General features: G+C 34.3%; 2 protein-coding genes across 3 annotated transcripts; one reads left to right on the forward strand and one right to left on the reverse strand.

Annotated features, from left to right (window-relative positions):
* Positions 1-9,320: 9,320 nt before the first annotated feature.
* On the forward strand, positions 9,321-9,935 carry LOC134699867 (GATA zinc finger domain-containing protein 24-like). The gene has a single exon (XM_063561273.1). It carries the CDS (start codon positions 9,321-9,323, stop codon positions 9,933-9,935), a length of 615 nt encoding a protein of 204 aa, XP_063417343.1.
* An 824-nt stretch (positions 9,936-10,759) lies between these two features.
* LOC134699809 (uncharacterized) lies at positions 10,760-17,379 on the reverse strand. Of its 2 annotated transcripts, none has more exons than XM_063561225.1 (4): positions 17,204-17,379; positions 13,810-14,024; positions 12,115-12,258; positions 10,760-11,047 (listed from the first exon to the last, which is right to left on the reverse strand). In XM_063561225.1, the coding sequence occupies exons 2-4, from the start codon at positions 14,015-14,017 to the stop codon at positions 10,842-10,844; spliced, it is 558 nt and encodes a 185-aa protein (XP_063417295.1). In that variant the 5' UTR covers positions 14,018-14,024; positions 17,204-17,379; the 3' UTR covers positions 10,760-10,841. The 2 variants fall into 2 exon arrangements, with proteins under 2 accessions (XP_063417295.1, XP_063417294.1); XM_063561224.1 differs by having other exon boundaries at positions 17,200-17,379.
* Between the last annotated feature and the right edge of the window lie 5,808 nt (positions 17,380-23,187).

The following is a 23,187-nucleotide window of genomic DNA, read 5'->3' on the forward strand; positions in this document are numbered from 1 at the left end:
TTTTTTGGATTTTGCAGTTACCAATAGTTCACATGAAACTAAACATCAAAGTCAAACAATTGAATATGCGTCAACATCGACTTCTACCACTTCAAAATCTCTAAGTGTGTCAACAAAAGAATCTCAGTATCAAGAAAGCAAAACTGGATATGAAATTACGACACAATCGAACTTTCAACAGCAAACAAGTGATGTTTCTTCTCATTCAAGTCCAGACAATGTTGAAAACAATCCATCAGTTAGTACAGCCTCAACACAATCTAGCCTAGAAGGGAAGTCAAAACCAACACGATTAAATATTACATCTGGCTATACAACTACAAATAAGATTAAGGCACAATCTAATTTGCATCAGCAGACAAGTGATGTGTCATCTCATTCAAGTCTAGATAACATTATCAATGTTCAGGTAGCTACAACATCCTCGGTACACACTAGCGCCAAAAATAAATTCGAGACAATAAGCCGACATATAAAGCCTTCGTATACCAGGAATAATCCAAGTGTCCTTAAAGACGGGGAAATGTTAGAAAGCACAACTGGTGTGTCAGAGACACTGTCAGATAGTCACCATAGAATAGGTACAGATATAACATAATTTGAGTTAAAGTATCAAAAGAGAAATAACTATAACTAGTTTTTGACAGTCCGCACTTTGCACCATAATCACTACTCAAAATAGAGCGTTTAATCTGTTCTTATTTTTTTCTTATTTTTTTCTCTTTTTAGTTAATTCCTGTACAAAAACTTTGACTTCGCCATATTGTTTACATTATAAAATATAGATATATATACTCATTAAAGACACTAGGAGTAAAATTGTGTAATCCAGGATTGCTTTACACCCACAAAAGACTCATCAGTGACGCTGAAATTAATCAAACACGTGAATAGACCAAATAAAGTCAACAATTGAAAAGTTATAGGAACCTACAATTCCGAAAAGTTGTGAGAAACACGACTAAAGTAATATATTCCTGGGTTAAAAATCCTTAGTATTTCAAATATAATTATTGAAATACCAATGATAAAACATGTCAACACAGAACTGTTAACTACTAGGGAGCTAATTGAATTGGTGAGTAATACCAGGGTTTTTTTTGTTTGTTATACACTACTTCAAATTGTCTACTTATCTTAATAGGCGAGTGACATTTTCAGAAAAGACGTCTAGTTAACGACTTTAATGCACCCACCTAACACACGGCTGAATTTTTAACAAGTGATAGATGAATATCTGAACTTCATTTTTTGCCCGGTCGTAAAAAAAATCGTACGGTGCAATTTTTGTAAAAATTGAATTAAAATCGAGAAATCTTTTCAAAATTAAAAGTTACCACCTGTATTTCAACGTAAATTAATTGCTTTAAACTTCTCATTTTTATAACTGAAATGCATTGATTTTGAGCGCATTGCATATTTAAGTATTATCAAATAGTTTTTAAAAAATAATATTGCGTTTTTTTGCATAAAAAAAATCATTTTTGAAACAATTTTGTCATTATTTCAAAAACCGACCACTTCTTTTCTTTTTCTTTCGGTCGTTTTTTCTTATTTGATCTTATTTTAAAGTTGAATCATATCTATTAATTATTCCAAGTTCATAACTAATTTGATACATATTGTTTTAACTGTATTTTTCTGTATTTTTTGCATTTTTACGCACTCATCAATATTCACCCGCAATTACGGAATTCATTTTGTCCGTTTTCATTTCTTTACCTGTATATTATAATCATTTATTCGTGAAGAAGGAGCATGTCAATTTGACAAAACTCACAAGACGAATTGAAATATAAATTTCTTAAATTGATTGAATAAAGGATGTAAACTCAATGAATTTATTACATTAATAAAGATAGTGTTTTATAGGGGTATTTGATAAGTATTAGTTTGAAAGTTATTGTGACACAGTAATAGAAAAATAATTAACGGGAACAACTCTAGTATTTTCCGGACAATGTCAAACTTGACGTGTAGTCCTGTTAAACTAACCCCTCCTGCAGCTAAAAAAGGCAGACTGTCCATTGACTGGCAACGATGTATCGTTTGTCAAGTATTTACGACAGAGCGGCTATGTTTTCCAGCTGCGAAGGGAAAAACAACTTTTCTTTCTGCCGTAAATAAACGGAAGGACACCGTTTATAGGAGACTTGTTGATGAATACAAAACGGTCGAGGAAGCACCACTTGATAGAATAAAATATCATAAAAGCTGTTATAAAGCTTTTACAAGTAAACAAAATTTGACCACATTTGCAGACAATAATTTAACAGGACAATCTACATCTTCCTGTACAAAAATACCCTTGTGCAAAGATGATACTCAGTCTACCATATTGACACGATCTAGATTGCCTGAGATAGATTGGATGGTTTGCATATTTTGTAAATACAAATCGTTTAGGCAAGATAAAAAATTACGCAAGATATCATCGGCCGAAAGAATCCAATGCATTATGCGTACTGCAAAAAATATATCCGACAGTGAAATGGTTTTGAAAATAAGATCAGAGATGTTTGCTCTAAATGCTTTATACCACTCAGCTTGCATCACAAAATATTTGTTGAGAAATCCGGTTAAATTTGAAATTGAAGAACCTTTAAAGTCAGAGCATGAAAGTGCCTTTGCTGAATTTGTTTCAACAATCCAGGAAGATTTGCTTGTGTATAAGAAGGTATTCTACATGAACGGTTTACTAGAACTATTTACTCCCTTTCTTCCCCAAAATTTGCGGGAAAGTTACACAACGTATAGGCTTCAACAAAAATTGGAAAAACACTTTGGAAATACTATTGTCATACAGTGTCAACAAGGACAAGGCATGTCCAATATTGTTTACAGTAGCTCAATTTCTCTGTCTGAAGCCATCAGTACAACTAACCGTCTTAAAGCCGACATGAAACCTCTTAGAACTCATGATTTATGTACGGTTTCAACTCCTGATTGTGACGAAGATTTGATATTACACAAAGCTGCTGGTATATTGCGTAAGCATATTGGCGATGTTGTAATCCAAAGTGATGCATATCCGTCACCTGCAGATACTTCTCTAAGTCAGTCTCAGAAAATTATGCCAACTATTTTAAAAACATTCATATGCTGGCTAATAGATGGAGATTCCTATGAAACGGTAAATAAAGACAATGACCTACCAACGGAAAAATTGAGAAAATGTTTGGCCTTAGCAGAAACAATAGTTTCAATCAGTAGAAATTCATTCACGCCTTTCAATCTTGGCTTAGCATTACAAATGCATCATGTATATGGTTCTAAAAGTCTGATCGAAACTTTGCATAGTCATGGATTTTGTGCTTCTTACAACGAGCTGAGACGATTTCTTACTAGCTTAGCCGATCATGAGATCGAAAAGATTGAGAATGGCACATATGTTCCTCAAGGTATTTTTGCATCTCCTGGGGATGTAACCCTCATTCAAGAAGGAGCAGACAATGTTGACATCAATACCGAAACAATCGATGGTAAAGATACGTTCCACTCTATGGCTAGGGCGGTCTTTCAGGTTCAGTCTCTGTCTCATACCAACGAAGCTGTGAATCAAATGAAGATCAGACGTAATCAATTGTGTTCCCTTCCAGTGACAGAGACTACAGCTGCTCTAATCAGTTGTCTACAGTACGACAAACCAAAAGAACGGATGGAACCTGTACGTCACGAAGATGCTTATTGAAAAATAAAAAAATGTGATGACCGAGGTGCGGAAACATCCGACATAGCTTGGGTATTTTTAAGGCTTCTGTCAAGACAGACTGTTGACTTTCCAATTAGGAACCATTTGCCTACTGGAGGCAAACAAATTATTCCTTTTTGGACAGGCTATCATCGTAAAACATCTGTGTACTGTAGATCATTCAGTATAGTATCATATGCACCGATCGTCGACTCAAAACCAAGCGATATGGCTACTGTATATACTACAATGAAAAGGTGTGTTGATATGTGTATGAAAGCCGGCCAGCAGTATTCTGTTCAGACCTTTGACCAGCAGTTGTATGCTATTGCACAGCAGATCAAATGGTCCAGGCCTCTTGAATTCCAGAGTCATATCATTCGTTTAGGAGGGTTTCACACCTTAGCATGCTTTATTGCTTCTATTGGGAAACTCTGGGGTGATGGGGGTCTGTCAGATCTACTAGTTGATTCTGGAGTATACGCTGGGTGTACATATGAACAGATGCTTTCTGGAAAACAATTTAACAGAGCAGTCAGAGCTTTAACTCTTACATATGAGGCAATGATGTCGCTATGGGTATCCTCTTTTTTTGATTGGTGTAGGACCACAAATCGTTTAATCAACTTACCAGAAACTATTTGGGACGCCCTTTTCCGGTGCTATGATATATTTGCTGGTGATATGTCCTCATGGAATCAAGATATAGCCACCCTTACCTCTTTAGTTGACATGCATTTAGTGCCTCTAATGAAAGAATTTCAGGAATGGAGCTGTGCTGTGTCCCCTACAGTCAGGTTTTGGGACATGTTCCTGAATTCTGTGAGTATTTTGCTACAAAACATTCGAGCAGAAAGAAATGGTATATGGCCACTTCATTTGAGTTCCATCCGTGCTATGCTCCCATTATTTTTTGTGACCAACAGGAATAATTATTCAAGATGGACTCCTGTATACCTTCTTGATATGATCAATCTCCCCGCTGAAGTTGAAGCACGCTTTAATGACGGATTTTTTGCTGTTCGTCAAAAAGCTGGTTCTTTCAATGGAGTCTGGAGTGATATGGCCACCGAAAAAAGCATTATTAAAGACAGTAAAGGGAACGGTGGTATTGTTGGTCTGACCAGAAAAAAATCTGCACTGATAAGATGGAATGTAACACGATACATAGTAGGCCACTTCAGTGCTTCAATGAAATTGAGATCAGGTTTGGTTACTGCTGATGATAACATGCATGACGAAAGCAGACCTGCATCTATGAAACGGGATGAACAGCAAGTCATCGACTTAATAAGTCACTTACACGAAACAATGGTGAATCCATTTGACATTCAACAGCATCCTCCTGAGTTAGTCAATATTTCAACTGGTCTTAAAGCTTCAAAGGAAGTCCAAGAATCACTTTTGAATGCAGTTGACACGGGTACTTAAATGTCCAAAAAGTTCATTGATTCTGCCTTGTCTGAAGGAATGTCTAGAAGCTTCTATGGGCCCATTCAACGCTCTAATATAAAGACGTTTTCAGATATGAACAAAAAAAACAAAGTTAAAATGCAGATCAGGTGAGACAGTTCAAGGTAACATCAACCCAGAGCTCATATTTCGTCGTGCCCTAGCACTGACGAAATGCAGAGATGATGTTACCGTTGAAAAATTGCTCTCTTTCCCTATTGGACCCATACCCACTTCTCTTTTTCATGACGATGGAACGATGCGAAAATGTGTTAAATCTGATCTTGCACATGAGCTCGAACGCGAAATTTGTCCATCTTTTAATCTTCCAGCATTTGACCCATCACTCACGGTTTTGATTAGGGATGGCATGGCTATTATTCAATCGTTAGATGTGAAAAGGTTTTCTAGTTTTGGTAATTTGCTTAATTTCTATTTGAAGCAGCTGTCAACTCTCTTTCAGTCGGCATCAACAATTGTAGATGTGTTTGATAGGTATGACATACCAGACTCTATCAAATCGGCTGAAAGGGAACGTCGGTCTCAAGCAGCTGGTGGACACAGGGTCTATCATGTAAATGAAGGAAGCAGTATCCCCGACTGGAAAAAATTTCTGGCAAACAAAAGAAATAAACAAGCTTTGGTCTGCTTCATCGGGGAATTTATTTCAAAATCTTATTGTGCAAGTAACAAACTGCCTGTCGGACAAACATTATTTCTTGCAGGCACTTTCCCAAATCCAGAAATCGTAAAAAAAATAACTAACGATCAAATAACTGACTGTACCAGCTTATTTAGCACACAAGAGGAAGCCGACACAAGACTAGTTTTACATGCCCTTCATGCTGACGAACACTTTAAGATGTGTAATGTAAGAGGGAGAACGATTGTTAAATGTTCTGACACTGATGTTTTAGTTCTCGCTGTGCATTACTTCCCTCGGATGCTTAACACGGATCAGCTATGGCTATACATGGGTGCTGTCACTAGTGGTAAGGATGGTAGGCGATACATCCCAGTGCATGACCTGTGCAGTTCCCTTACAAACATTACCCGTGAAATACTACCAGCAGCTCATGCTCTTACTGGTTGTGACACCACATCAAGTCTATTTGGCATTGGGAAAAAGTCTGTGTTTAAGCTTTTAAAGTCGTCATCTGCAGAACTGGCGGGTCTATCACAGCTGGGTAACTCAGATATCGATACCTCCATCTGTGTTGCCAGAAAACTTGTATCTACATTGTATGATCCAAAAGGCAAATATAAGTCAAGTCACCATGATTTGAACAAGTTACGTGTTAGACTTGCAACTAGCAAAGACTGCTCTCTTGTTCGCCTTCCACCAAGCGAAGCTTCATTTAAACAACATGTTCGAAGAGCCAGCATTCAAACAAAGATATGGATGACATCACATCAGGCAAAGCCACCAATAGGTTCACCCTATGAATACGGTTGGAAAAAAAGTTGCAATGGTCCAACCCCAATTCTGTTCACTGGACTAATGTCATCAGACTTTCTTCAGGATTTAATTTGTTCTTGCAAAGGAAAAAAAATTTGCAGTAGAGAATGTGTTTGTGTTGAACAAAACCTTTGTTGTACAGAACTATGTCCTTGTCAGGGAAGCGATCTCTGCTGTAATATATTGACAAGCCAACAGAGCCCTGACGATGACGAAGAAGAGGAAGTTCTTCAGACTTGATTTAAATTCTAAAAAATGAGTTTTAATGTAAATATATCGCGAGATGAAATGTCGCATTTTGTAATTATATTTTTTACAATGTGTTCCAAGAGATGGACATGAACACTTTTAAGATAAAAAAAAACAACTTTGGTGTACCCTAAAATTATTTTACAAATAGAAAAATATAAAAAGAAATTAAAAAAATAACCTGCCAGACGGTCTCCGACCTTGACGTGGTTGGTAGGCTTTACACAAACAGGATGCCCTATTTATAGTTGAAGCGACAAAGACGTCTACTTTTGACACCATTGTATTTAGTTTATTATCTCACTTTTATACTTGTATCTTTGAACAAACATCATTATTGCGCACGCTAGAACAAACATTGCAACATAAAATAGTATTTTTAATGCCAAATTCATTCGTATTTATTCATATCTTGCCAAAAGAATCGTATTCTGATATCAGAGTAGAAACCTCAAAATGACGTCAATTACCGTTCTTGCATACAGCGTATGTTTTTTTTAATCGGACAAACAACATTATTATGTTGTATAAAGTAAAATAAAATATATTTCGTAGCACTGCTGATTCAAATTAATTCATTAATCTAAAATTATGTGAACTTCGATAATTTTCGCGTCTGACCTTTGACCCGGATTTAAAAAAATATGCACCATATTTCACTTTTACGACCGGGTGAAATGCATTCTACACATTTTCCCCTTTCCAAAGATATATAATTTAGCCGTGTGTTAGATAGGTGCATTAAAAATATTTTTTAGGTCTGAATGTCACTCGCCTATAATACTTAATCTATCCTTTTAGTTATTTGTTAACAATGTTTAAAAAACGTGTCACTGTTTCAGGTGTAATTATTGGTGCATTGTCGGCGGCCGTTGTTATCATGGTAGCTGTTGTCCTGGTTGTTATTTGTCGGTTGAGGTTTGTATTCTTTTTGTCGTTGTAAGAGAGATATTTTGAATAAATGGACAGCTAGTAAAAAATCTATTTTCTTCTGATGTAATTTTAAAAGATACATACACGATTTGGCAATTTGGGTTCTATTATCATTAACTATTTTTTAATCAAAACAAATTGATTAACTACATTTCGAATTTTGATTTCTAGATATAAAAAAAGCGGTCTCAAATGCAGATAAAACAATTAATAGTGCAAAAGCGAAACGACAAAACGACAAACAATACTGTTAATAAAAAAACCGACACAGGAAAATTCACAATTCTATTAACAATTTATACATACATTGTTTTGTATAATAGACATTCACGTTTGAACACTTAAAAATGTGTTAATTCTTATCGTATGGCGTGTATATATCACAGTATCAACTTTACTAAATACTATTTCTAGGCATATCAATAAATACTAAAATACTATATATAGCCGATAGCCCAGCAATACTGGTAGACCCCATATGTTATCAATATAAATATAATAGATATACACAATATACATGAAGCATAAGTAACAATGCACTATAAATACACTTTCATAAGGAATTCTTTAGAAAAACGAGTAAATTGTGATAAAAAAATATGGGCTCTGTCATCAACGATCCCGCCGGCCAGGAAAACCCAACAAAAACGAGTTACCTCGGTTCAAAATCCATTTAAACTGCAGTCAAAAGACTACATTTTAAATAAGTGGGAATATTTGGAAACCTGTGTCCAAACCCAAATGCTCGAGGACCGTCTCGAGAGGTACACTTGGACTGTATATAACTGAATAAATATACTATATGGAATCAATAATAAATCAAGCTACTTTATAAATACAAATTAATTCAAAATGAAATTTATTTCACTGTTGTCCAGTCTGATGCTTGGCTAGAAGTAACCATCAAGGAAAAATATTCCCGCTAAATATCAGTATCACGTGATACATGTATGTATATACGTGAACATAATTACCCGTATCAATAGTATTCACTAGTACCGTTGTTACAATAATTTCCCACTATACTATCGAACCGTTGGGAAATATAAATAGCTAAGGTAACCGCGTCATGTACACATTGTACGGACTTCATTTACAGGGGTATGTACCTTCATAGCACTAATACTATCCGAAGATTGTTATGCAGAAGAACAAGAACAAATGATATGAAACAACAAAGGACGAACGTTCACCATCGTGAATTGTTTGATCAATACAAAAATGGCCTTGAGAGTCTCAATTTGAACGACAAATTTTCGCGTACATAGATCTTTTAAATACCAGAATAATCGTCTGATTTGTAAATTTACTAAGTGTCTATTCCGTGTTGTGAAGTAACTGCATGATTGTATGGTGGATGATGCATGCATAACATGAGATATTTACTTTATCGACACAGTAAGTTTTTTTACTCATACAAGTCCTTCTTTTTTTACTTTGATTTGTATGTTCCAAATAAATAAATGAGCTTCGAACATACATGATACTTATTTTCTATTGTAATTTGTAACTCATTTAAGGCGCCTTGGGCCATTTATGAAGAAAAGATTTGGTGATGATAATCCAATTAATGATTCAAATGTTCAAGACATCGACGACACTTCCAACCAATCATCTCCAGATGTTCGCAATACAATGTACGATATCCACACAGTTAGTGGAGATGATACACGGTTTGGACTTTTAGACGTTACCCACGACAGTTCTAACAACATCCTAAATAATGAATATGCGGTCGTGGTTAAGAATAACCAATCTGTTAATCAGGTGGTTGAGCACAATTGTGACATGAATGGAGGAAATTCCAATGATCTGGTAGAAAACGAGTACAATGGGGTTTATCATGTGAGGCCTCAAAGTGGAAATATTTCGAGCAACAGCCGAAATAATGAGTATGCGGTCGTGGTAAAGAAGAGCCAATCAAGTAATCAGGAGGTTGAGCAGAATTGTAGCACGAATGGAGAAAATTCCGACGATATGTTAGAGAGTGAATATGACAAGCTTAATCATGTGAGGCCTCGAAGTGGTAAAGGTTCAAACAATTTATATGACAGTGCTCTCGGTTTTCGTGACGACTATGATGCAACATACAATACAACAGATTATAGAAGAGCTGACAAGGGAGATGACTCTGTGTATGATCATAATTAAAACACTCATTATAATCTTTACTAATGCTCCTCAACAAAACATCGTACGCTATTTCTTTGTGTGTGTGTTTGTTTGTTTGTTTGTTTGTTAATTATGTTGTTTTTTGGCCGCTGCTTGCTGCTTTCTCTTGATATCTTCTAGACAAAAATACATATAATATGCGTTATGGTTTATAACTTTCGTAGAAAATTGTGATTCGCTTTTATGTTTATATGATTAAACATTACTTTTAAAACCAAAACAGGATAAATATATTCAGATAATGAAAATGAAAACTGTGTGTCATATCATATGTATTTGATTACCAATGACAAGATATAATCATATCCTTAGTTCGAGCTTTTGAACTTATAAAAATAGAAGCTGAATTTATTTATTTTTTAAATGAAGTTTTAATTATGCGGCTTCCTTGTAATATAATAAGGCAGGATATTTCAAGAGGGCATTTAAAACTACTAATGGAGGCAAACATATGAAAGAAAACCGGAAGACCAAAAGACATACAATGAACAACTACACACACACAAAAATAAGATTGAGCTACACGAACCTCAGCAGATATCAGTTAATAGAGATATGATCTGCTCCACTAGTGGTACCCGTCGTCATTTAAAATTCCGGCGATGACATCATCGAGGCCAAAAGATGGAGGACGTAATTGTCCGAGCATTGGTCAAATAGTGTGAACATATTTTTTAGCATTTTAAAGTTACATAGAAATATTGAATCCTGATAATCAAATCATGGTTTGTGTTGCCGTGTCGTTGATACATATATGCAAGTTTCCCTTGTATTCATATTTTTATTAAAGAACATGGGTACAAGACGTTTGATTGATAAAAAAATGAATATGATAAATAAGAGTCTTCTGTTGGTTTTCTGTTTTCGAAAAAGTAAACATGTAGTTTATTTTTCTTCATCATTACTGTTCACTTTCCCGCTACTGCCTCTTTTAACCAGATCTACAATCATTATGATTACGGCGATCACAGCGATACCCATTCCTACAAGTGTTAAAGCGAAACCCCATCCGTAGACAGCATCAACTCCATTGACCGAAAAATCATCGATGTTCTGTGTTAAAAGTATATCTGACGTAAGAATACAAATTGCTACAAAATAAAAACGTGATTTTTGGGCATTGGGATTTACTAGTTTAATTTCAACTATTATGGATTTGATACAAGTTATTACAACTTTAACATAATCCTCAGCAAATATTTACTATATACAAAATGCAAGTTGATAGCAATTATAAATTTAAAAGTTCACTGCAATTTATTTTGATTATCTTCCTAAGCAACAAATATCATCTAAGCTCAGTCTAGGACTACTATAACACAGTTGTCTCAGGGTCGGAGCTAGAGGTTATATTGACTGACCAAAATGTTACATGTATACATGGTTTCTATTCTGTTGCATTTTATGGTCACTTTTGCGTGAAGGAGTTAGAAACTAACTTTCTTATAAATGCGAATGTAACAGATGTATCACACTATCAATCTTGTCAGTTCCTATGCAATATTATTGCACTTAAAATGCCCCAAGGACTAGCACGTCCCATCCAGCGGTGTCGACCATATAGTACTATTTTATTGTTATTGACAGTGAGGTGTCCGAGTAGCCATTTAGATAAGTATTGTTTGTATCTTTAGCTGTTTATTTTTTAAGCGGTAATAGTTACTAGTATAATTAATTTGATAATTAAGTCCCAAGAACAATGCCCAAGAACGTCACCACTAATAAAGACAGAACACTATGCTTTGTTCTGCATGCCACCATAAACGGTGTGCGCAATGGTCAGCATTTAAAAGAAAATTGTTTCAAATAAGAGTCGGCATTTAACGGAGGAAAAATATACTTTCTGCAAATATCATGTACACTGTCATTAAAATCTATTTCAACAACGTGACTGAATAAATGGAGTTTCCTTCTTTACGCGTGAACATGATGATGTTTATTTAAATGATATTTACATCAACTTCCATATAAGTAGGAGGTTTAGATAGCCATAAAATCAGGTTTAGCACATCGTTCTGATGGGAAATACCTGTACCAAGTAAGGAATATGACAGTTGTTTTCATTTTTTAAGATTTACCTTTGTTGTATTTTTGTTTAATCTTGTGTTTAACTTACACTAACACATATAACATGGCTTTTAATATAAATTTTACCTACCTGCCGTTAGTATTGTACAAATTGCAGCGATGAGTAATGCTTTATTCTCCTTCAGAGCAAACACTTTTAACCCAGTACAAATGGCACCAGCTAGGAAACATATCAATGCAATGATGCTTAGAGCTCGGCAAGATCTGAACCAATCTGATAACAACACAAATTAAAATCATTAAAGTCTGTTTTTGGACTAGCAATGGTGTATAGGTGTCAGACCTAAAATTACAAACCCTTATTATAGTCAACCCTTTTTTTCAATTTTCACAACTTTCTAAATATTTTACCTTTAAGTTTAACTTTAAAGAAACTAATTATATCGTAAATATGCTTGCATCATCTTTATATAATTGTGCTGATTGTCAATATATATGTAGAGTCCTGTAGCGTTCCAAAGTCAACTACTGCTAGAAATAAGAGATGTATGCTCCTATAATTTTGCCATGTTTTGGTATCTGCGTTTGGGAGATCATTTCGCGCTTTGGATTGTTTTTTTGTTTTTTTAGGCCATTGGGGTGCTGTTCTTTTTTTAGGTCTTTGGGTGCTGTTCTCTTTGACGAACCCCTCATATCGCATTTTATTTATATACATTTGGATATGATTTAGACTGTAAAACAATATCAGAAAACAATTGTATCAAGGATCTTTCGAGACAAAACATTTGCCTTTCATGTATATGATTCCGATCCATTGAAGTGACATATCCAATATTGTCGTGTCATCCCGATGTTGTCTGCTTCGATAGTAGTACTACTTCGCGACAGTAATCATCCTTGACAGATAGACTCGTTCTTTTGGCTGTGCTAGATGTATAAATACGCATCCACGTAACGATCAGAATGGGGACGTTAAAAAGAGAGACTGAGACGATCTCTGCACGTTTTCGAAAACGGGCCTTGAGACATATCTTACAGGGGGTTCTCAAGTGTGCGGTTGGAAGGCTTAATTGTTTTCCTATTCTAATACTCCATTTTCCAGTGGCAGTTCTCATTTCCCCGACCTTGATCCCCGACGTATTACGGGACCTATAAATATTAGCGTTATTGTGAATTTGTTCTCGTCTTGAACACGCGTGGAATATTTCCCACTGGACGTTAAGCAATTAATCATATCAAACACCGGTACTACATTCAATTCCAGAGAATAAATGCACAAATCTGACAAAAACAACTCTCATAAGAAGGTGCTGATGAGGGTAACAGAATAGAAAATAATGATCCAAATCAAAAGAACTTTGTCCCCTTAATTTCAGACCATTTTACAAATAAAATAAAAACAAACTTATGGTTTTACGATAGGATTGTGTTTACTAGACATTATAGGAATTTAAAAAATGTCGAGACTACATCCCGACCCCTTTTCAAAAATGTGACATACCGGTATACTGAATTAGACTTTTGCTCGGGTTTGTACTAACACGAGCAACACGCGCGACGAGTGCCAAATGTGGAGCAGAATCTGCATACCTTTCCGGAGCACCTGAGATCTTCCCAGTTCTTGGTGGGCTTTATATTTGCTAAGTTTGTAGTTTTCTATGTTGTGTTTTATGTTCTATTGTTTGACTAAATGTCTCTTATATCTTGTTAGCCATGGTGTTATCAGTTTATTTTCGATTTATGAGTTTGAATGTCCCTCTGCATGGTATCTTTTGTTCCTCTTTTTAAACAGATTTATTAATTAAACAATACTTTAACACAGTACCTTCATCTGCAACGGAGTCAGAAATGTCTGAACACGTTGTAACATCATTGACTGTTACACATTGTTTCCATAGTCCGCCATGGACATCAAAACTGGTACCATCAATAACGGTATGGTATGTTGTGGAGAACCCGATAATATCAAACAGGTAAGCTACCAGAACCATTATAAAGCTGATCAGTAATGGTTTCGATGTCTGTATAGCCATTGTCTATCTGGAAAAATGGACATAAACATTAGATAGTGAAAAGTTTATTACAATTTAAAACAATACCAGTAGAGTGTAAAATTGTTAGAAAAAAAAACTATGTTAAAGGACGTCATAAGAAATTATACCGCTATATAGAAATGTGAAGATGTGGTATGAGTGCATATGAGACAAACCCATCCAAATCACAATGTGTAAAAAGTAAAGAATTGTACGTAAAAGTATGGCCTTCAGCACAGTGACTAGGCGCCCACCGAACAGCAACCTATACACTAGGGATAAAAATGACTAGTGTAAAACTTTCAATCCGGAAAACCTACGGTCTAATATGTCTTTTTGGTAGATTTTATCTGTTTAGAACGCTCAAGTTGGAATAATACACGCTTAAATGATTCAGCAATTATCGAACTATTGTTATTCTTTATTCATTTCTTATTTTCGAATAGACTAACTTCGTTGCACTGCCTCATTCGATAATTGTTAAATAGTAATACAAATGTAGGTGAATATGCCGGTGAATGTAATCTAAATTATTTTTTTTAATAATTAGATTTGAACCAAAATAATGAGTCTGATTTTTTTCTAGCTATAGGCCATAAGTAAGGAATGCATCTGTTTTTCGTCTTTCTTCTAATGAAGCCGTTGCAAGTAGTGTGTGTGTGTGATGGGTTTTTTTTTTAATTATTGTTCACCTATATGTTTCGGAGTTTAGTGTGACGTCAATTTTCGTTGAACTAGTATATATCATTGTTAAGGGTCCAGCTGAAGCCCAACTCCGGTTGAAGAGTTTTCTCGCTGTGTTGAAGACCTAATGTTTTACTTGGACTGTTTTAAGCTCATTGGTCGGTGGTTTTTTCTTTGCGCTGACACATTCGCTATTAACATTCTTAATGGTATTACTTATTAAGGGCTCGCGGGTCTAAATCATTTTTTTTATTTAACATAAGATTTCCCTATTTTTTTCTATAAATGAACTTTATATATCTTATACCTAAAAGAAAAAGAAAATGAAAAAGAGGGATCACCGATCATTTACGCTCACAATCTGCCTTCGAAAGAAGCATACATTTTTGTAAAAGTACTTTTTTCCTGTTGAACTAATAGGAGAAAAAGAGGTAATATCGAAATAAAAAAAGAATTTAATTACAGAAATCGCTTAAATTTAGTTAATGTATAGCTTATTTGAAAACGATAATAAAAAATATACTAGTAGGTCACCGATGAGTAAAAAAAAATATTTCAATGTTGATGCCAAAAAATAGCATTTTTGCATCAAATGGAGATAATTTGGAGCTTTTTCAATGATATAAACATTTTAAAAGTCATCTGGGGCCAAACCGAATCGATTTTTTTGGGTTATTTTTTGTATCATATCATAAAGTAATAACTTATAGTGTAATAAATAAAATTTGTTATAAAATTTTTGTACCCCGGCGAGCCTTCTTAGATAGTTACAAAATGTACGATAAACTAACATTAATTACATAAAAGTAAACCTGGATTATTTTTTCTCCTCATGCATTGATTTTCGTTTGTCACAAACCAGAAGAAAGCAACCGCTTTTAATTATCATTTAAAATACTATTTCAGTTTTTGACATTTGTCGTCGAAAAAACTTTTGTTTCTGTGTTATAGTCATTAACTTCGATGTCTTTGACATTTGTCGTCGAAAAAACTTTTGTTTCTGTGTTATAGTCATTAACTTCGATGTCTATGAAGAGAAATCCTAAAAGCGAGGGCTTTTTGAGGACAGTATCTTCCAAACGAAAAGTTGTACGTGAAATATTTCGTTTTTAAAATAAGAAAAAAGAAAAAACTGTTATATATCTTTTTTTTATATTTAGAAGTACTTAGTTGAACCTGGTATGAACCAACTATATTTATAATAGTTCCTCGATAAATGTACGTATATATATATATATATAGCTTCGTTGTCCAATATGTGGTTCAGGAACGTTCTACAAATTCACCTACGACGTTCTACAAATTCCATGACAAATTCAGCTACGACGTTCTACATAGTATTGATTATTTAACAAAATCGTTTACCACACAATATTGGAAATTAAAGAACTCAATGGACTAAGGGTGATAACTCAGATTGTTTTTGTTGTTTGGGGAATTGTTTGTGAGTGGGTTGCCTAACATGCCCATGCTTTACATTTTATGTGCCTGTTGTTTGGGAAATTGTTTGTGAGTGGGTTGCCTAACATGCCCATGCTTTACATTGTATGTGCCTGTCCAAACAATACAATGGTAATTCAATGGCTGTTGTTGATTCTGTATTAACTAATTGATTTTATTTATTTTAACTAATGGTTTTATACAAATAAACCAGGACATTGTTTTTGACGTTTGAATCTATTTTGTCTAATAGGAACTTTTTATAGCTTACTATACGGTTATGGGATTTGTTCATTGTTAAAAGCCGTTTCATGCATACAAAAAAGTAACTGACAAATGCATATATATATATAGCTCGCAGATGTATACTAGCACGAAACCATGATGCAAAGTCGATATATAAAAAAATCTGAAAAGGTACAGGCGACATTAAATCATGCTTAAAACTTAGAGGAGTTAAGGGGCCGGCCATTAGGGGAAGAGGTATATAATTTTCTTGGCATTAAAAGTACTTCCAAAATTGTTGTTTGCAACACAGCTTAAAAATGAATATTTGCCTTACAAAACACAGGGAATAATTGTGCACAAAAATGAATATAGATAATATAAAAATAAGATTGCAAAGTATACAAGTCACCACCAGTAACCAAATGACATTAGAAGTTAACAATTATATGTAACCATATCATACTGTCAACCATCTTCGCTAGCCAAGGCTTACGATCCAGTTATTCTAAGGGTCTGAGGGGACTGGCCGGATCGTAACCCTTGGCTGGCGAATATGACTGTAAAGCAGCCTTGCAACAGTTGAAAATGAATATGACATCCGTAAAAAAAAAATCTTTACAATCCCATCTCCCAAAAATCAATTGATAATCCCAACGAATAGTCCCAAAATGATTTTACGAATAGGACGTTTCTGCAAAACTCCAATCATCGCTAAAAAAACATAAAGTCGAACGGAATTAATTTGAATTATAAGGATGCATGTACAGTGAATTACAAAAATACGTTTTATTCATAAGTTTACTTAATCTACTACATGCTGAAGTACTTACGTACACAAGAAGTTAATCCGAATAATGCAGAAAAATGTTTGGTTCTTATTTTATTACTTTGAATGAGTACGATGAGAGCAATACTGAAAAGCGTTCCGTTTTTATACAAAAAAAAGCATTCAGTTGTCATAGCATAAATAAATATTGTTATTGGAGAAAATTAAAAACGTCAAAGTCCGAGACAACCTGAGTGAGAGAAATAACAAATTAACGAATAGCGAGCGAAATGTTAAATATCATGCTTCACTTCTTTTCTAAACATCCATTGTTATTGAAATAAAAAGCAACGTTCTACATTCTCAACTATCAATTGCAACGGTCTACATTCTTCATATATATAGGTCAGCAAAAAAAAAATCGGTATTCAAAATTTTTCATCAAATATTGTATTTAAATTCATAAAATTGCCTTTTAAATTTTTAAACAATGTATTTAAAATTTTCAAACATTGTTTAAATACATTTATAGAAAATATATTTCCTTTCGTGTTTATTTTCTGTTATAAAGTTTTAAGTTCTCTACCATCGATTGCAACGGTCTACATGTTCACCCTATAGGCTAGAAAAGAAAATGGGTATTCAAAACTATTCTGTAACATATTTAACCTCGCCACATTCTTTATGTATGTGTCTGTCCAAAGTCTTTAATTGAGTGGTTGTCGTTTCTTGATCTGTTGCATATTTGTTTTTCGTTTATATATGTACATAAAATAGGCCGTTAGTTTTTCTCGTTTGAATTGTATTACATTTGTCGGGGCCTTTTATAGTTGATTATGCGGTATGGACTGTGATACTTGTTGAAGGCCGTACGGTGACCTTTGATTGTTAATTTCTGTGTCATTTGGTTTCTTGTGAAGATTTGTCTCGTTGGCAATCATACCACATCTTTTTTTTTTTGTATTTACTCCTCATTATGATCATCCATTCACTAAGATTGGTCCAATATGGCCTGCTAGTTCTTATGGAGAAGATTTTCAAAGATTTGTCCATTGGAGCCTATGTTAAACGTCGTTGGACTCCTAATACTCGAGCCTAATGAATCCCCTGACGTTCGCCTATCACCTAAGGAAGTTGACTGTGTCTAATATTATACTAATATAGCCTTTATATGAGGTCGATACAAGGATATATTGACCTGAAAGAAGTATATTGACTGAGGACGAAGTCCGAGGTCGATATACTTCTTTGGGTCGATATATCCTGTTTTGACCTCATACAAAGGCTATATTTGTTATATTATTAATTTCCGACCATATTTGTATCAAAATCGTCATTTAGGTTTGTTGGAATTTTATAGATATTACATTGTCTCCTTGACAATAACAACATATTAGTTGTTATTTCATTTACCTGTTTTTTGGGACATCCTTATGTATTTGAAGATTTTTTTCACAATATCCTGTAATATATTACATGACGTCACAAAGTATATCGGGTTTTTAGATATTCTAAAAATAACCGTGCGATATGCTTTTTGCCGGTCAATATGCTTTTTGCTATCCGCCGTTTTCTCTCTACCTTCGAAAATATAGTTTAACATGTGACTATCCCTAAACGAATCAAATTTGTCAAAATATATACGAATTAATAATATTTCACGGAATTGGCTATACTTTTTGGACCTTTTGGATTATAGCTCTTCATCTTTTATATATATAAGCTTTGGATTTCAAATATATTGGCCACGAGCATCACTGAAGAGACATGTATTGTCGAAATACGCATCTGGTGCAAGAAAATTGGTACCGTTAATTTAATTACTACCACTGGGTCGATGCCTCTGCTGGTGGACTATTAGTCCCCGAGGGTATCACCAGCCCAGTAGCCAGTACTTCGTTACTGGCATGAAAATACGGATTTATTGTGTTATTAAAATTTGCTGTTACAAAATATTAGAAATTATTATAAATTAAGGAATGTATCTCCCTCATGCATAGCTCTGATTCCTTTCACGGAATTGGCTATACTTTTTGGACCTTTTAGATTATAGCTCTTCATCTTTTATATAAGCTTTGGATTTCAAATATTTTGGCCACGAGCATCACTGAAGAGACATGTATTGTCGAAATACGCATCTGGTGCAAGAAAATTGGTACCGTTAATTTAATTACTACCACTGGGTCGATGCCTCTGCTGGTGGACTATTAGTCCCCGAGGGTATCATCAGCCCAGTAGCCAGTACTTCGGTACTGGCATGAAAATACGGATTTATTGTGTTATTAAAATTTGCTGTTACAAAATATTAGAAATTATTATAAATTAAGGAATGTATCTCCCTCATGCATAGCTCTGATCCTTTCACGGAATTGGCTATACTTTTTGGACCTTTTGGATTATAGCTCTTCATCTTTTGTATAAGCTTTGGATTTCAAATATTTTGGCCACGAACATCACTGAAGAGACATGTATTGTCGAAATACGCATCTGGTGCAAGAAAATTGGTACCGTTAATTTAATTACTACCACTGGGTCGATGCCTCTGCTGGTGGACTATTAGTCCCCGAGGGTATCACCAGCCCAGTAGCCAGTACTTCGGTACTGGCATGAAAATACGGATTTATTGTGTTATTAAAATGTGCTGTTACAAAATATTAGAAATTATTATAAATTAAGGAATGTATCTCCCTCATGCATAGCTCTGATTCCTTTCACGGAATTGGCTATACTTTTTGGACCTTTTGGATTATAGCTCTTCATCTTTTATATAAGCTTTGGATTTCAAAAATTTGGCCACGAGCATCACTGAAGAGACATGTATTGTCGAAATGCGCATCTGGTGCAAGAAAATTGGTACCGTTAATTTAATTATATGGGTCCTATTCGACTTAATTATGAAATAAAGTTTTATCATGTGCAGACATATAGAGTAAATAACTTTAATATCAATCAAGCTTGATTGAATTCAGAGTTTGTCATTCTCAAAAAGAAAATGAATATGTTTACAATAGGGTTTTGATAAAACTTTGTCCTCACTAGCGGCCATATTTAACTTCGGATCATGTCAAACGCAACAGCTCTTTTTAAAGACATCGGATACTAGGTACACAATGTATATTTATACTAAGTTTAAACTCAGAGAAGAATATTTTGAACATTTTTAAGGTCCCTTGGCGGTCATGAGTTTTAACCAATTTGTAACTATAAGTAACATCACTTGAATAGGACCTTATAGTGCACACCTATGTCAAGTTTGATTCAATTCTGATAAGTGGTTCTTAAAATAAAGATGAAAATGTTGTTTCCCATACTGTTTCAATGCTCTAAGTAACAAGGCTAAGGTTGTTATAATGATATAGCGATGTCGTTATTACGACATAATTTTTTTTTTAATGGCCCTTATCGGCTTCCGTAATTCTTCACATATTGTATTTTAAATTTTCAAACATTTTATTATAAATTTATAAGAAAATACATTTCTTCTATCGCAAGAATATTACATTGTGTATTTACATAAATAAGGCCGTTAGTTTTCTTTTTTAAATTGTTTTACATTGTCATTTTGGGGGTTTTATAGCTGACTATACAGTATGGGTTTTGCTCATTGTTGAAGGCCGTACGATGGCCTATAGTTGTTAGTTTCTGTGTCATTTTGGTCTCTTGTGGAGAGTTGTCTCATTTGGCAATCAATCCACATCTTCTTTTTTATATTAAACAAATTAAGCGAAAAAATAGAAAGACAACTTTATAATTAGTTTTGTATGAGTAGAAACATTTTCAACTTTTTACATGCCTTTTAATTCAGGTGATCTAATATATCGAACCCAAATTTAGTACGCACACACAAGTACCATATAATTGTCATGTTATCTTCTGACTAAACCCACACAACCTTTTTGTTTCATTGGCCCAAAATATATTTGAATGTTATCGTATATATGGCATTGTATAGTTGATCAATACGTTACCAAATATTAAAATAAATTATTGTTGTTTGTTAAACAATTTCAAATACCCGTATAATTCAATGAAGATGATCTCATGTAGTCAAAGGTGTCATGGGTTAATGTTGATTGCCTGAATTGAAATGCACATGTTGTACTGCTACACATCTTTCCCGGGTTATAACTTGTTTAACCCCGCCACATTCTATATATGCTTATCCAAAGTCATGAGCCTGTAATTGAGTTATGGTTGTTGTGTGTTGCTGTTTAACGTATTTTTTTTTTTCGTTTATTGATTTTATATTGTGTTCTTGTGTTGTGTTGTATACCACTGTCCAATGTTAGAGGGAGGGTTGACGCCTTTAAGCTAGTGTTACTTTGCCACATTCTATTTGTGTCTGTCTAAAGTCAGGAGTCTGTAATTGAGTGGTGGTTGTTGTTTAGTGCTGTTAATCATACATATTTGTTTTTTTCTCTTTTATTGTTTTGCATAGTTTGTTCTTGTGTTGTACTGTTACACCACTGTCCACGGTTAGGGAAGGGTTGGTGCGTTCAAACAAGTGTAACCCCGCCCCATTTTAATTGTGCCTGTCCATGAGTCATGAGCCTGTATTAGAGTGGTGGTTGCTGATTGTTGTTATCGTCATATTTGTTTTTTTTCCTTCAGGGAATGACTATTTAACTTAGGTAGGGATATGGTTTTTTTTCCTATAAAAAATAGTGTGGTCATGCAAGCAGATGAGAAAAATTAATATTCTGAATCTAGATTTAAATTTCCTCAATCTAATTAAAATATAGATCTAGGATTTCGTTATACTACGTTATACTATATATGAGCAATGAGTTGTATAACGTAATATAACGAAATCAGAGATTTATATTTTAATTAGATTGGATTTTCCCTATACTTAATAGTGTAAAATTTTGAAGAAGAAAACTAATTTGATTGATATCGCCGGAAAGCTTAGAAAGAAATCAGTCAGTTATTTTGTATACAATTCTTTTAATTTTTGTAGTAATTCTAGATATATATTTTAGCACCCTATTATTCTTCATTCTGTTTTTTTTACCATTTTTCACTGTTCTTTAATACATTTTTTGAAGGATGGATTGACGTGAAAACGAACGAGACAGCAATTTGCTTGTAACTTTTTATAGATAAAACGTTCCGAGATATATACAATTAAAACTATGTACACTTGGCTGCTGTCTATGGTGTTGATTTCTGGTGCACATTATGGTTGATAGTGCACTGTGGATCCTTCTATTGCCAGAGCTTCTGTTGGAATAAGAATTCTGCAGAATAATTGTTATTGTAAAAGATAAAGAAAATGCCATTATGAATAATATAAAGAATATAAAAATTAAAAGCCACCTCCCCCTCCTCATTTCCAGTTCCTGACAAATACTAAACAATAAAGCCTATGTATAATACAATTGATATATGTCGCTGGTGTGACGTAAGGGGTCACGTAAGATCATAAAATTTAGGTAGTTACATTCATTCATATGCATATTCATGAATATTTAGTTCTCAGGAACTTTGAGAATTCATTTTTGGTCACCTGAAAGCCAAGTAAGCTTTTCTCATCATTTGGCATCCGTCGTCGTCTGTCGTCCTCCGTCGTCATTAACTTTTACAAAAATCTTCTCCTCTGAATCTACGGGGCCTAATTGAACCAAACTTGGCCACAATCATCATTGGGTATCTAGTTTTAAAATTGTGTTCGATGACCAGGCCAATCAACCAAGATGGCCGACATAGCTAAAAAAAAACATAGGGGTAAAATGTAGATTGTGGCTTGTAACTCTGAAACAAAAGCATTTAGAGCAAATCTGATATGGGGGTTAAATTGATTATCAAGTCAAGATCTATCTGCTCTGAAATTTTTAAATAAATCAGACAACCGGTTGTCTGGTTGCTGCCCCTGAATTGGTAATTTTAAGGAAATTTTGCCGTTTTTCGGTTATTATCTTGAATATTATTATATATAGATAAACTGTAATCAACATTAATATTCAGCAAAGTAAGATTTACAAATAAGTCAACATGTCAAAAATGGTCAGTTGACCCCTTCAGGAGTTATTGCCCTTTATAGTCATTTTTC

The sequence above is a fragment of the Mytilus trossulus genome, unplaced genomic scaffold, assembly GCF_036588685.1.
Source record: "Mytilus trossulus isolate FHL-02 unplaced genomic scaffold, PNRI_Mtr1.1.1.hap1 h1tg000085l___fragment_1__unscaffolded, whole genome shotgun sequence".
In the NCBI taxonomy this organism is placed as follows: Eukaryota; Metazoa; Mollusca; class Bivalvia; order Mytilida; family Mytilidae; genus Mytilus; species Mytilus trossulus.